General features: G+C 43.2%; 1 protein-coding gene across 7 annotated transcripts in view; it reads left to right on the plus strand.

Moving 5' to 3' along the window:
* The window catches only part of GPATCH8 (G-patch domain containing 8), an 86952-nt gene that overhangs the window by 14819 nt on the left and 56223 nt on the right, over positions 1-15910 (plus strand). For 3 of the 7 annotated variants that reach the window (XM_083708996.1, XM_083708997.1, XM_083708998.1), the window contains one exon: positions 7404-7478. In XM_083708996.1, the coding sequence (XP_083565122.1) occupies positions 7404-7478 (75 nt within the window). Of the gene's footprint in view, positions 1-7403; positions 7479-9266; positions 9302-15033; positions 15052-15910 lie in introns of all 7 variants that reach the window. The other 4 variants (XM_083709003.1, XM_083709001.1, XM_083708999.1 and 1 more) reach the window with 3 other exon arrangements.

A 15910-nucleotide genomic window follows, 5' to 3' on the forward strand; every position in this document is an offset into this window, starting at 1 on the left:
GTGGGCAGTTCCATGCTGTCCTGGCTTTATATGGGCCATTTGGTTCAGTATTGTCTACTCTTAGGAACATTGGTTCTCCAGGATTTCAAACAGGAATCTTTTCCAGTGCTACCTGGAGATCCCAGTGTTTAACCTGCAGCATTTTCCATGCAAAGCAGATGTTTGTTTATTTGTTTTATTGTGCAGTGGAACCTCAGTTTTTGAACTTCTCGGCTGCCGAACATTTTGGAAGCCGAACGCCGAAAATCCGAAGTGAATGTTTCCGTTTTCAAACGCGCCTCAGAAGCCGAACAGTTTCTGAGGTGCGTTTCTCAATTTTCTCCATTCACTTTGCTGACAGCCCTTTGATTTTCAGTTTTCAAATGTTTTGGAAGTCGAACGGACTTCTGGAACAGATTACGTTCAAAAGCCGAGGTTTCACTGTACTTTTTTGCCCTTCCTCACAATTGGAGTACAGAGGAGTGAACAATAGAGTATTATATATATGGCACAATTAAGTAATAATAATGTAACAGCATCATAACTTACAAAGTAGCAGTGCGAGCAAGATGATTAATTACTTTCCAAAAGCCTGGGTCATCCAAGGTTTTCACATAAAGCCAACCCGGAGTTTGTGGGCACTAGAGAAGGCCCTGTGGCCCCTCTGTATCTGCTGGCGTCATGCTGATGACCCTGCACCCTAGGAACAATTCAATCAGTACCTGTCTGCTAGATCTTGGTAGCAAAGATGGACATGGATTGAGAGGGCATGTGGTTGGCCTAACGCAGCGGTCGGCAAGGCTTACTGGGCATGGGCCGGATCACTCCTGCGGAGATCCTCCATGGCCTGGACTGGCACAGCGCAATGCCGGACATCGCACCTGCACATGCCTAGATGCCGGAAATTGTGCCTGCGCAGAAGCGATTTCCGGCACTTTGGACATGTGCAGACACAATATCCAGCGTCTGGGCATGCACAGAAGCGATTTCCGGAGCCGCGGAAGAGAGTCTCCATGCCGGTTTAGTGCAGTGCACAGGGACTCACTGAGCGGGTGGCTTGGTTTGGGGGCGGCTTGTGGGCCGGTTAAATGGCCTCCATGGGCTGCAGGTTGGGGACCCCTGACCTAACTTCTTCAAACATCCATGCTGCATCATCAGGGCATGCCAGCTGAAATGGATCCTAGGAATTCTGAGCAAACAGTTTCTTAACACCGCCACTAGAAGCTGTGGCATAGTGTTTGGACTGCAAGTCAGAGTCTTTGCCCTCAAGGTGGTTTTACAGTACTTGGCACTGCCAAGTTTCCAGATGACCTCTCTGTGGTTTAAGAAGTCCTCTCACTGCTTCAAAACTTTCTGCTGGGTGGTTCAATGAGGATGCAGTGGAGCTGGAGAATTAAGTCCCCCCCCCCATTGCCAAGCTCCTCCCAGAAGATTAGCTTGCGTAACCCTATTAATAAGCATGTTCTGTAAAAGCAGCTGTACCTTGTCTTAAGCCACAAACAGGCATGTGGTCTTTGCAAGTATGCTAAGTTCATGTTGCTCCCACTGCAGACAAGGCTCTCTTCTCCTGTAGCAATTCATGCTTTGTACACCACTGTTTGAGTGGTATATGCCATGGTAAACTTGGAGGGGAGATAGGCATCCCCAAATACCCAGGAACACAAGGCATGTGTGTACTTGGCTGCCACAGTTGGCCATGAGTCTCCGGCAGCTTTCCGCTGCTTGTTGGAGACACGTATCTTCTTTTTATACGATGTTCATCACAGCAATTGCTGTGAAATTTCGAATGTGAGTTAGCTCTGGGGGTGCATTGTCTAGTCATAGCCCATTTGAACTTGCTCTTTGCTTCAAGCGTAAAGCTTTCTGCTTCTAAGGGGTACGAGACAGTTCCTATAGGAAACAACTTCTGTGATGTCTCACCTAATAGATTGATGTGATAGATAGGAAAGGGGGTGCCTTAAAGAATTTAGACGACCCCCCCAAAGGAGAGGGAATGGTCACTGTATATGATATACGATGTAGAAAACTAGATGTATCTAATTAAAACAGTATTGCATTTCTCCCCTATCATTTACAAGTACTCTCATGTTAGAATATAATGAAGTTTTCTAAACAGAATCAAAACACAGTTGAGTTAATGAATCTTCCAGGGTTTCATTTTTTTCTTGCTCCTTGAGGATTTTCATGTAGAGCTGGAGCCTTGGGGGGAATTCACAGCTTGATTCTCATGGTTTGATGGCAACTATTTGATTTTGCCTTAGAGATCTTTCCACGCAAGAGTCTATATTGTAGATGTACAGTGCCAACATGCATAATGTAGAGACACATTCAGTTCTGTGGAAACTGTAATGTAATGAATGAAGGAACAATTTCTTCAAATGAGGGGTGTTCCTTTGTGCAGTGGACATCTCTCTCCCTGCTTTTGCCTTACTCCAGAAAAAAATAAAAATCAAGACCTAGGTGGAACAGCTGAGCATGCTACCCTGTTCCAGCAGACAAAGAAAATCTCCTGGCTTTTACAACAGCTTAATCATAATGCTGAATTCTGCCCTTGAGAGAATCTCTTCCTTTGAAAACATTCTGGATCATTTTCTAATTTAAACAGTCAATGCATTTGAAAGGTAAATTATTAGCTTCTCCTAAATAAATATACATAAAAATGGGCACTTTTAAGTTTGCATTTGGCTCCTAACCTATTCGCTGAGTTGTTTTTGTTGAATTGAAGTGAGCATCTTCAAATGCTGAAGTACCCTAGAAATGTAATTACAGTCTGAAAGTAGGGAGGCTGGCAGTGGCATTTAGAATGGCTGACTAACATCCATTTCACAGACCAGTTCTCTGGTGGGGTGCGAGGTTGGTTGGGCATGTGCTGCTGTCAGCACTCAGAGCAGCTCTCAAGCCCAGGCAAGTGTTTGCTTTAGCATGGTGGAGCTTCCAACTTGATTTCTTTGAATAATTGACCCTCACACCGTATCAGAAACCCATGCAGACGTTCCAGGGGTTGTTTGAGTAGCTGCTGTTCAAGAAGAACATATGTGGAGCCTCTTTGGACCCACAGAATTAAGTTTCATGGATCTTTGGGACTAGGCAGGACCTTCTGTAGTGCTGTGCTGTGCTGGTTTTAAAGTGGGTGGCACTCCTAAGGCAGGCATAGGCAAACTCGGCCCTCCAGATGTTTTGGGACTACAACTCCCATCATCCCTAGCTAACAGGACCAGTGGTCAGGGATGATGGGAGTTGTAGTCCCAAAACATCTGGAGGGCTGAGTTTGCCTATGCCTGCTCTAAGGTTAAAGAACCTGGAGGATAAGGAAGCAAGACCTCTTCTGCACTTCTTCCTCCTTACATGATTAGAGATGGGTGTTCTTAAGTCATGTGCCCTTCACATTGTGACTTTAGAAGGTAAATGGAAAATGAGTTGAGCTTTGTTGCATAGAGAGACTTTATTTAGAGGACCTTTTCCACGTCCCAGCAGAATCTTAGCTTGGTTGGCTCTGATTATTCTTCATAAGCTACATGAGAAGCAAAATGCCCACTAAGGGAGCTCTCCAAATGCTAATGCAGAAACAGAGCAAATCCACTGGCCTTCATTGTAGAGCTTTCTTCAATCAGTTTTCTGATTCCTAAGATTAGAACATGGGTAGGCAAACTAGGGGCCGGATCTGGCCCAATCGCCTTCTAAATCTGGCCCGCAGATGGTCTGGGAATCATGTTTTTACATGAGTAGAATGTGTCCTTTTATTTAAAATGCATCTCTGGGTTATTTGTGGGGCATAGGAATTCGTTCATCGCCCCCCCCCCAAAATATATACTCCGGCCCCCCACAAGGTCTGAGGGACAGTGGACCCAGCCCCCTGTTGAAAAAGCTTGCTGACCCCTGGATTAGAACTTTCTGGTCCCTATTAGCCTGCATACTCTAGTCCAGGGACCAACATATGAGCAGAGCAAGATGGTACTCACATCTGGTTTCTCACACTTAACTACAGAAACAGAAATGGAGGAAAGGGATGCCTGCAATTTTATTGCATGGCATGCTGTGAAAAGCAGGATTGGCATAATCCCAGGTGTCTATGTTGTTTAGACTTTTGAAAGTTTGAGTCTGGTGTCTGTAAGAATTTGAAAGTCCCTTTCTGGGGCTTTCCCTTCAAGATATGCATTACATTTTTTATGTTCTGCATGTCTTCCTGTTATTAAAATCACAGCTCTAGGCTTAGCAGGGAGGTGGAAACCTTGAACAGAAGCAGAGGGGTGATGCTACTGCTGTTCGCTGCTTCTCCCCACCCCAGCCTTTGCTAATGCTTCGTGTCAGAAAGGAGCTGAAAGTACCTAACTGGCATGAGGCCTGCTTCTAGGAAGGAGAAGGGTGCTAGTAAAAGCATTTGTGCCAGTTCTCTAGGTAGCTGTCCATTTCCATTTTCCAGGTCTCTTGTCCCTTTGTTTTTCTGTGCATACACAGACTTCGTGTACTAATGAGCAGACTTGTTGTGGTCAAGTATTGTACATTTTAAGTGCCTGTCCTTTCTGATATAAAGCAGGAATGATTCCATTTGTAAATTTCAGCTTTTTTGCGTGCTTGATAGTTTGGCAGCAGAGTAGATTTAATAGCCAGATGTTTATGGCTAGAGGGTTGGTCTGGTCTTGTTACTTTTGGAGCTGAACCTGCATTCAGCATGTGTGCTGCATTGCTTAAATTTGCAGAATGTATTTACACCACAAAGCAAAAAGCATGTTGTGCTTCATTTATTTTGGAAATAACTTCGAGGGGCCTGTCACGTAGGCTGATTCTTGCCTTTGTTGTCTGGGATTTTGGCAGTTAAATGTGATAAACGGGCCAACTGAGCCATTTAGCTTGACCCTTTGTGGACAAAGATAATCTCACACTGTGCTTGGTTACCAGTCAAAGCCTTTTTGGAGCTGTGGTGCAACATTCTGGGGTTTTTTTGTGTTGTTATTTTGCCCTAAATTTCCATCAAATCCTAGTTCTAAGATCCAGAATTGCATGGGAGCAGCATTTATCCACATTTACCAGACTGTAATATGAATGCTCTTGAATAATCAAACTTCTGCAAACACCTCCAAACTGTTCTGCATCATGAGGGTCTTGCTTACTTTTCTGGGTACGGTCATTAAGATACATGTAACAGGCTGCTGGTTCTCTTGTTTCAGTTTTTGGAAACTAGTGGAGACAGAAGATGGCCTTACGTGTTACCTGAATAGAAACTCAGATGCTTGACTCCACCCTCAAATTTAGATTAATGTTAAATATTATATATTACAGATTTGTCAACCATGATAATGTGTATGGGGCAAAATCTCATAGAAGCTACTGCGCTATATTTTTTTCTACTCTACTCTGCCTACCCACCTGCTGCAATGTCAAATAAACAAGTCTGGTAAAATAAAGGTTCAAGGGGTATTTATCCCTCTTTTCCCTTGGCTTGGGTTTCAACTCCTCTTCTCTCCCATGCATGCTCAAAAGAAGGGAGGGAGATGGGATGGGCAAAGTGCCTGTAGCATTATTCTGTGTTTCCATAGAACAACATTGATAGCACCTTTGTGAGGAAGAAAACAGGCCTGTGTTAAATGGAGTTGCATGGTGGTGGTTGCCTAAGGAGCAACCTTTGACCTCTAATCTTAAAGAACCACCAGCAGTTTAAGGCTGAAATGATCACAGGGACTCAGTTATTGATAGGAAACTGCTGAACATGGTGTCCCCCTGCCACATAGAAAATACCAGCAGGCTTGCTCAATACAGTGGACGCCCGGGTTGCGAACGTGATCTGTGTGGGATGCACGTTCGCAACCTGCAGCGTTCGCAACCCGTGTGTCTGTGCACACGTGGCTTGCAATTTGGTGCTTCTGCGCATGTGCAATCACTGACACCCGGAAGTAACCCGTTCCGGTACTTCTGGGTTTTGGCGGTCTGTAACCCAAAAAAACGCAACCTGAAGCGGCTGTAACCTGAGGTATGACTGTATTCCTTTCCACCCCAACCTCCAGTTTTTGAGATTGCCATGGTCATGGTGCACACATTGCCCCAAAGCTTTTTCTGTGGATCTAAAATACTAGGAACCTTGTTCCTTTTTTTAAAAAAAGAAAAGGTGCAAGGTTCTGTTCTTAACTTGGAACTGTAAATTCACAGATGGTGAAATAACTCTGCTTTTTTTTTAAAAAAAAGTGCATGCAAGCTTTTGGGTTGTTGTTTTTTAACCTCTCTCCATCTTGGGGCTTGAATAAAAAGAAGCTTGCCCATTAAAAGTGCTCAATTTGCCTATTTTCTGGGATAAAAAATGCCTTAAAGCATTGAGAGCCAGTGTGGTGTAGTGGTTAAGAGCGGTAGTCTCGTAATCTGGGGAACCAGGTTTGCGTCTCTGCTCCTCCACATGCAGCTGCTGGGTGACCTTGGGCTAGTCACACTTCTCTGAAGTCTCTCAGCCCCACTCACCTCACAGAGTGTTTGTTGTGGGAGAGGAAGGGAAAGGAGAATGTTAGCCGCTTTGAGACTCCTTAAAGGGAGTGAAAGGCGGGATATCAAATCCAAACTCTTCTTCTTCTTCTTCTAATATAGCCTTACTATTCTGAACATATGGTACATCTTCAGCTGATATTGAGCTGTCTGTTTTGCTGTTGAGCAGCTAATATTGAAATGTCAGGTGATCTCTGGACATTTAATATCCAATAAAAGCTGCAGTTGAAATGTTACAGGCTCTTCATTACATCAGTATCAAGGCAAATTAGTTTAGAAGACATGGCTGAGCTTTTTCTGAGTATCTAGAACAATTCTGAAAATGTCTGGGTGCTCTACCATCAAGTCATCACCCCCCATCCCCACTGAAAGTGATGCCCATGAACCCTTCCTTGTCCATCTCCATTGATTCCATATAAGATATGTATACCCTATATCGAATATATGTAAAAGGTAAAGGGACCCCTGACCATTAGGTTCAGTCACGAATGACTCTGGGGTTGCGGTGCTCATCTCGCTTTGTTGGCCGAGGGAGCCAGCGTACAGCTTCCAGGGTATGTGGCCAGCATGACTTAAGCCGCTTCTGGCGAACCAGAGCAGTGCATGGAAACGCCGTTTACCTTCCTACCAGAGCGGTACCTATTTATCTACTTGCACTTCGACGTGCTTTCGAACTGCTAGGTTGGCAGGAGCAGGGACCGAACAACGGGAGCTCACCCCGTCACGGGGATTCGAACTGCTGACCTTCTAATCGGCAAGCCCTAGACACTGGTTTAGACCACAGCCCCACCTGCGGAATATATGTAAGAGCATAGAGCAAATACAGAAATATAGCATGATCAGCTAAGGAAGGAGGTTCTATATGTTTGGGCCTTGATTGATTATAAACTTTCAGTACCAAACCATGCAGAACTGTTTGTGCTTTATGGTGAAAACAACGTTTTGTTCTTCTCTTGCAGGGTAATCACTTTGATCAGTATGAAGAAGGCCACTTGGAGATTGAACAGGCGTCCTTAGACAAGCCTATAGAATCGGTAAGAAATCAGTTTTCATTCTCAAGCCCCGAGCAAGTGCAGCTCCACTAGCCAAGTTCAGATCTTACATTTAGATTAAGGAACTCAGGGATGTGTTCTAGTATATTTGCATGTCTTATGTTAACGTTAAAAGTGAGGCAAGTCACTAATCAATCTAATCTGAAATGAGAAGAAAAAGCTATCTCACCTCAAATTGAAATAAATTATAGCAGCTGATTGTGCTAAACAATATTGTGCTAAAACACCTCTTTTATGGTCCGAGTGGATATTGAGGAGTAAAATATATTTTGTTCTTCCTTAGTTCACATTTTCTTTGGCACAAGGAAGAAGACTGTAGAGCAAAGAGGGCAGCATTAATAAGAATTTAGTAAAAATAGGTTGCATAGGATTCTTTTTAAAACTGCCTATGGCATTAATAAAAATATTGGTGCAAATCTCCTTCTACCTGAATTTCCTGGCGAGAGACTACAGACAGGAAAGAGAAGAGCCACTTGGCTTGCTTTTCCTTTTAAACATGTCAGGTTTTTGAACTCTCTTAATCATACCACATTTGTGTGTTCTCCCCTCCGCACCATGGAATAGCTGTAGTTCAGCTGCCTAAATGCCCCTTTGAGATTCACTATTTAATATTTGTGTTGGGCTATAATGTCATTGGAGTTGCAGTTTAAAAAAAGATGTGATGGATACATATAAAGTATTATGGATAAGGCTGTGGAAATGAAAACAAAACAACTCCCCAGCATTTTCAGGGCTGGATTAAAATAATTATGTCTGACCCCTTTACAACTTTCTGTCCTGCTCCATCCTCTGAATTTTATGCCACATCCTTCCTTGGTGTTTACTCTTTGAGGAGCCTGAGATGCCTTTTGCCTTCTGATCTCCTCTTTTGAGCAGTCTCTAAGGCAGTGCAGAGCACGACAAGGCTCCACCTCTCTCCCCCACCTCAATTCATAATCACCCTTGCAGTTTTACCCTGTGGGATGAGCTGTAGTGTAAGCAAGCATGGTAGCTGAGACAGTTGCGCACCTGCTGGGCACCCCTAAAGTAGCAGTTCAGAAGGTGAGCAAGCCCTCTCTGTAACTTGAGTAATGTTAAACCAATCCCACATCAAGAAGCTGTGCATGAGTTGAGTAGGTTTCCTGTGCCAAACACAAACAAGGGAAACATATTGGTTGAACAATTCCTACGACCCCACATGTAAGATCATTGGGTCCTGGAATCTTCCTTAAGAGCCTTGGAACCTATGAATCCTCAGGATGTTACTCTTCTTTTGTGTTCTCCAAAGTTGCAAAGGCAGTTTGTCTAAAAACTGTTCTTTGCAGGTGTGGAATAAGAGCATATTGACCTTTGTATGGTAATAATGTCAAGAGTGACAAAGCAAATTGACCCCCATCAGCATTCTAGTGCTTGCAGTCGGTCCTTGTCAGAACACAGCACTTGCTCCTTGCCCTTTCCTACATGTTCTTATTTTGCTCTCTTTCTACACGGTGTTGCTCTTTGCTGATCAGCCCACGCGGCTTTCACCCTGATCAGTAGGAACCTCACCTGTGAAGTTAATCCAGCCCTGTTAATGCTTTGTATACAGAGACTACTGGCTGTAGGCTCTCTGGAGTCCAATTTAGGAGCACTAAAAACCTTATAAAAAAATAGTGTTAGGAATGAAGCAATATACATATATTTGCTTTCCTGTGTAGTAGATTGGTGTTTGTGTGTGAGTATTTGTGTGCGTGTTGAGATGTTCACAGAAATTTACACAACTTGGGGTGTTCGACGTTTTTTCTTCCACAGCAGTTGGCCCAAATTAGCTAAGCAGCCATGACCTGGTTTGTATTTGCACGGTCTGCATTTTTAATTTCTTTTCTAGGGTTTCCTCTCCTCCTTTCTCCTCTCCCCCCTCCCCCATTTCTTATTTCTGTTCTTCTGGTCCAGTGAACACTGCATTCAGTATCTACTGTCTTATTGTGCTGGCATGATGCTAGAATTAGGCATGGCGGTCACTGATGACACATGAAATAATGCTGCAGAGGGGGGTGGGAAGGATAGTGGTGATGCAGCTGCATTTGATTCTCCTGAATTATTCAGCGTTGTGTGTGTGTGTACATGCACACCCCAATTGAAATGCGAAGCCAGCTTCCCTCTTTGCAAATGTCATGGAACAGTATTGCGTGCCATGCTGGCGATGTTCGTAATAAGACAAATGACGCTGTGTTCCATAGTCATTCATGCTCACAGGGTTCCCTTCTCTGCCTATGCCAGAAAGGGACTGTTGAGCCCATGAAACCCCATCCCCTTTCATAGCTAAGAAACTGGGGCTTTCCTGTTATCACTAGAGACCTGTCTCATTGATTGCATTGCAATGTGTACAGCAGCTGTAGAAAAATCTCCAGTGCCTCAATGTTTGCTTCTGGACCACAGATCTACAGAATGAACCAGTGTCTTATTTTTCTAAGCAACATGCCCCAAAGTTGTTTTTTTTAAAAAAAAATATGTTCTGAGTTGAACACCCTCCCGCCCATGTTAGTGGAGAGTTTAAAATCAGCATGTGGTCCTTTCAAGGTGCAAAATGCTTTCACCTTGATGTTTTTTGTGTAACAATCTGTAATTCTCCCCCCCCCACCTCGGTTAGAGCCATGTTAGTTTAGTTGAACTCAGGTAGCTCTTAGAAATCAACGGTGCATGCCAGTTGTGGGTTGACTTAAAGGCCTATTGATTTCAGAGGGAACTAAGTGCCGCTCACTCAGCCTGGGTTCAGTTTGTTATCTTTAATTAAACTTAAATCAGATTTACAGGAGAACACCTCAATAAATAGTTTAAGCGAGTTACCTGATGAAGAGCAGTTTAGATCTAGGTCATGGAAGTCACAGCCCACCTCCACTTGCTATTATCATGCTGGTGTTTTAATTCCTATCCAAACTTATTATTTTCTTTGCCCAGTTTAAATACCCAGATTTCCATTTTAGGTGTTGCATCACCTATCTCTTAGAGCAAAGCTTTTTGTCCAGTGTCATAACATGATGTGGACTCAGTTTGGCTGGGAAGGGGGGGCCCAGGGCCACCATGGAATCTTAAAGAATTCCCATGTCCACCAGGTGGAACCCCCACAAGTGCGGGAGGTGTCTTAAGGCAAACTTGTATTTCAAATAGGACTGAATGTTTGACTGGAGAGAAAAGATTTAGTCCATCATCTGGCTGTATATTGTCAAATAAGTCAAGTACCTCAAATGCATTAACTTTATTAGAACAGCAAGAAAGATTTTAGTTTTCCCGAACTCTCCATCTCCATAAGCTGATGTGCCATTGCAGCAGTCTAATGTGTCTTCAGCTCTTTCAGCAGTAACTGTTTTTGTATACGCGAATCTTATCCCTCACAAGAGTGTGGCAAAGCAGACAGCCAAGTCACATGGAGGTGATACTTCTTGGTACTTCCAGCAAAATGGAGTCGTGGGCAGTCCTAGGTAGCAACCTTTGTCACTTATGACTGCTTGTCTTCTTGTTCTGACTTGGAGGTGCCAACAGCAGTTATAGCAGGTGGCCAATTGGAGAAGACTTGCTGTGCTGTTAGGTTTGCCCTAATAGGGGGACAGCTAGCCCTTTCTGGCAAATGTTTCCATAAAGAAAGAAAATAGTAAGCTGTCACCTACGCAGTGGCATTCTTAGTTTCATTAAATAGTTGGCAATATTTGAGCATGAGTGGCAACCCTAATTGCAAAAGGAGGCAATAAGATATGCAGTTAATTTTTTAAAATGTATTGTCCACTCACAGACTTATTCAAATAACTAAAATAGCTTTAAAATTTCCCGAGAGCCTAGATCAATAGTTCCCAAACAACTGTGGGCCACTGCCCCCTTGGTTTCATAAACTCACCCCCAGTGCCCCCTACCCCATAAAAAGCCTTATTCAGAATAGTGGTTTGCGTGACCCGCTAAGGAAGATAATAACTCAGTAAAATTCAAAACAGTAACAATTACACATTTATTCAAACGCCCCCCAAAGCTGTTTTATTTAATTAATTCATCAACTTGATCTAGTGGTACCAGCTTTTTATTTATACCTCCAGCGCCTTTAGCTGCCCTCTTGCCTCTTAGCGACCCCCTGGATAATCTCTCTGCTCTCTAGAGAGTGATACTAGAGAGATTCCCATTTTGGGAACCACTGGCTTAGATTGTTGAACACTCAGGCTTTATTCAGGTTGTTGTTGTTTTTTTAAAAAAAATATATACTGGTTAGATCAACGAAGCGGAAAGTTTTAGTCTCTCAAAGTACATGATTAGGGAAGAAGTTTGTCCAATGGACCCTCAACAGCTACGGACCGTGTTTTGGGAAGTTTATTTTCCAGCATGACTAGAACAGCTGTGAGTGTATATCAGGAAAAGTGAAACACTTTGAAAGGCTTAGTGCCGGAATGTGCTCTGATAGCAGTCATTGTTGCTAACATTTAAAAACACAGTGCTTAAAGCATTTCTGCTCACCCTTGGGAAGCAATATAACACAGAACATTTCCTTTTACCATTCAATGTTGAAAACTGATTTTTTTTCTTTCCAGCCTCAAATAAAACCCAATTTTCAGCTGGAAACGTAAAGTGGATTTACCATAAGGGCTTAACGGTAGTAAGTAAAGCCTTCTAAAACATAAGTGGATTTAAAGAGCTGTTGAGATCTCTTGGTTCTGGAAGCTATATAAAGCCCAAGGGATACTCCTGGAAAACTCTGGGGAATGGCTTTGCTTGGGAACACAGCTGAATTCACATGTGGCTCTGCAGCATTATCTATTGAGGAGATCCTTACCTGTATTGCTACAACATGGAACTTGATAGTGACTGGAATAAACTTGGTTTGGGAGTCTACAGATCTTTGCATTGGTAAAGAACATGATGCTGTTTACATAATTCTTCAGCAACTGGTGCCAGAATAGAAAATGTCAACATTCTCCCTCACTGGAGATGCTTTTCTCCCCAACTGCTCTATCTCAGGCTAGTGTTTCAGCCCCACACACTTCAACACTGCTATAGCCTCCATCATGTAGCCAGCAGGCCAAAAAATAAACTAGTTCAGGTCTTTTCTTTAACAGTTATTGCCATGTGTAATGAATCCCTCTTTGGGGGCATTCTCATTAGAGTTTTTGGGGTTCATGGGACCTTGACTCATCTCTAAATATCTTTGGGCATGTCATTTCCATCTTCTGTTGGTACGGTATCAGGTGTCGTAACCTCAGAAGTTTGATGGCGATGATTAATTAGACAAAAACAGAAAAATTAATTGCAGACTTAAATTGCTTTGAAGGACCAGGTATTGAAACATTAGAACATGTCCATCATGAATGAGAGATAGTTGAGGTGGGTGGAAGAGTGTTGGAGCCAGTTCTTGTCAGGTTGGAAGATGGGAGCAAGATGGTGATCTGCTGCAACAGAGTCAAGGAAGTGTGACATGGAAATTTCTTAAGAGTGAGACAGTACTACATACTATTCTGGCTTATCTGGTCTGGCTAATTTTCTTGAGGTTTCCTCCTGTAGTTGGAGCTGGAGTACAACCCCACATAACGTCTCTCATGACACTTACGGTTTTCCTGGGAGTAGTTTGCAGACATCCATAGGGTTTCTTTTGAAGATAGCCACTCAGGAGTGGAGGCTGAATTTGCCTGCACCACAATGGTGTCCTCAAATCTAGAAAGAACTACTACAGCAGTCCCTATCATCTCCCACTTTCTTGCAGAAAGCAGGGGACTGCCCCCAACCTTCCTTCCATCCCTGTCCTTAAAGATAAAAATCTCCTGTTAAGTCCAGTAGGTGTAGCCTGTTCTGGCTTACCTGCTGTCCTGCTGATGTGTCATAGGAGTTGCAGCCCAAAGGTGGTCATGTAGAAGACAACACAGAGGAGAAAACTTGATAGAATTGTCAAGACTTGGCCAATTATTTTCCTTGGCTACAGTTCCAATTTTCTGTGCACTTAATGTTTATTCAATCACAGCAATATATGCATGGGGGAGGAAGGCAGTAAGAGGCCCAGAATATTTAGACAAACCATACCTTTTCTGTCCCATTGATGTGTCACAAAAGGATAACAGCTTCTCACCATTTTGGATGGGAAGCAAGGTTGCCTTAAGGCCTACTTTCTTTCTAGTTCTATCTCCTTCCTCTCTACCCTCACCAACAAAGATGCCACTGTGCATATTATTAATCTGTGTCTTAGGGCCATTGAGAGCTGCAGGCGAGTTGATGTTGGCCAAAGTTAACTTATTCCAAGCACACTCTGATGAGACTTGGTTTTTGTCACATTACATATCTATACCGATCTGTGGACTCCCCTGGTTCCAAAGTATGTAACTTGACACGGCTGCCAATTTGACATTTAGCAGCAGCCTGTACGTTGCTGAGCACTATAAATACTGTGCTTTCTAGAGAAGCTGAATGGTGTAGCACTACTCTTGGACTATTCTCTCTTGCCTTCATTGTGTCATATGCAGTAAGCTCTAGGTTTTTGTTTTGGGGGATCTTTTTCTTTTCTTTTCCTTTATCCTGTTTTGCATGGGATCACCCTTTGTAGCACCTAGTCTTCCTGCTTATGGGTTCTTTGATACACAGTCAGCATCCTTTATGGAGCCACTCAAGAGATAGCGATACCTGTCAGTCTTCGTCGGTGGGGACAGGGGCCTTTTGGGGACAAATTTGACATGGACTCTATTCACCTTCTCTTCTTTCTTTCCTTAAATGTCAAACTACTCATGGACACACCACTCATCACAGCCTCATTAAGCAGCTATACATACAGCCTTTTCCGAGGAAAGGGTTATGCCTCTGTTGTTACCATTCCTGAATGATCATAATATCCAATGAGGAGGAGTATGACACCCGAATGCTTGTGGATCATCTCAAAATCACTGGCTGGTCCAGTTTGATATTTCATTGCTGCTCATTGGTTAGCCCCTGATTTACTCCTTGAACAAACCAGGGTGATCATTCTGCTATAATGGGCTTCTGGAAGGCTACCCAACCATTCCTGTTGGTTGACCTCACACATGGCAGAAGCCCCTCCATAAATCTTAAGAGGAGGTTGCCTTCAAACCACTCCCATTGGCAGTGGCATTGAAGGAGAAAAAATGGGGAAGGTGATGGCTGAGAAAGCAGCTAGCTACACTTTTGCTGCTTTGGTGCCTCATACGTTGAGCATTTGACATTATTTGGAAGAGAAGAGGACTACATGTTGGGCATGGGGATGATGGCAGGCTCAAAGCTTTTCATATATTGCTCACCCTCTTGAGTGGCTTGGTAAGTGTGGTGCTAATGTGTATAACCCTCCTCAGGTTTTTTCCCTCCTCCTTCCCCATGTCCCCCTCTAACGTTTGTTTCTCCTCCCGCCCTTCACTGTGTCAGTCACAGCGCTCTTAAAACTCCCAGCTGGTCTTGTATTTATTTTATGCTTTCATTCTTCTTTAATAAGTACATTACTTGCAAGCAGTGAATTGAAAACAAAGCAAACGAATTAAAAACAAAAACAAATTACCATTAGTTGGTTGGACAGTTTCTTACTTTGTGTTACATTTAACTGTTCTTTTGACAGCCCAGTTTTTAAAGCCAGGTTCGTATGGAAATGCTTTCACTCCACCTGCACCGCTTTTGGAAATAGCATAACAGCTTCATTTGTCTGTTTCTTTTTAGTGCATTCATAACACAACACATGGAGCACAATGTCTCATCTGGGCAGTAGCTGTTTCCTTTTGCAGGAGTGGGAGTACAAGCACAGCTGTTTTTCTGTCAGAACTTCTTGCCAGCCTGATGTTGACATTTTTTATTGAATAACTTTCCCCATGTTTGCTGCATTTTTCCATATTAAAAGCCATGGAAAAGGTTTTTTTTAAAAAAAATATTATCACAGCTACATATTCCACCCCACCCCGAACAATCTCAGCATCCATTTGCTGACAGAAATAGAGCCAAGCAGAGTGGTATGGGCATATTGAAGGAATCACAAGGTTTTCAGGAACACACACAAAATCTAAACATACTCCAAACGAGCTAACCCCCAGCCATGTAAGGCCCAATTAGGATTGAGCATGTTCAGTTGACCAAAAAATGAGTGCCAGTTGAAAAACAAATGGAAAACCAGGGAAAGAGGGGTTTTAATTTGTTTTCTCTGGCTCCTAATAGTGTATCCAGGAAAGGTGTGGCTGGCTGGAACCCTGAACAGGAGCGCTCCTGTTAGGGACTGACAAGTGCCTATTAACTACCAAGGGTCCATTAACTATCACCACACTGACAGCAGAGTCCTGTACATGTCTATGCAAAAGTAAGCCCCATGCCGCTTAGTGGGACTCTCACTCAGGTGTGCATAGGATTGCCACTTAAAATACACATGAACATACCCCCTACGTTCATGTATGAAGCTGCCTTGTGCTGGATTATATCATTGATCCAGCTAATTAAGTATCGTCTACTCT

The sequence above is a fragment of the Podarcis gaigeae genome, assembly GCF_964106915.1.
Source record: "Podarcis gaigeae genome assembly, chromosome: 13".
Classification (NCBI taxonomy): domain Eukaryota; kingdom Metazoa; phylum Chordata; class Lepidosauria; order Squamata; family Lacertidae; genus Podarcis; species Podarcis gaigeae.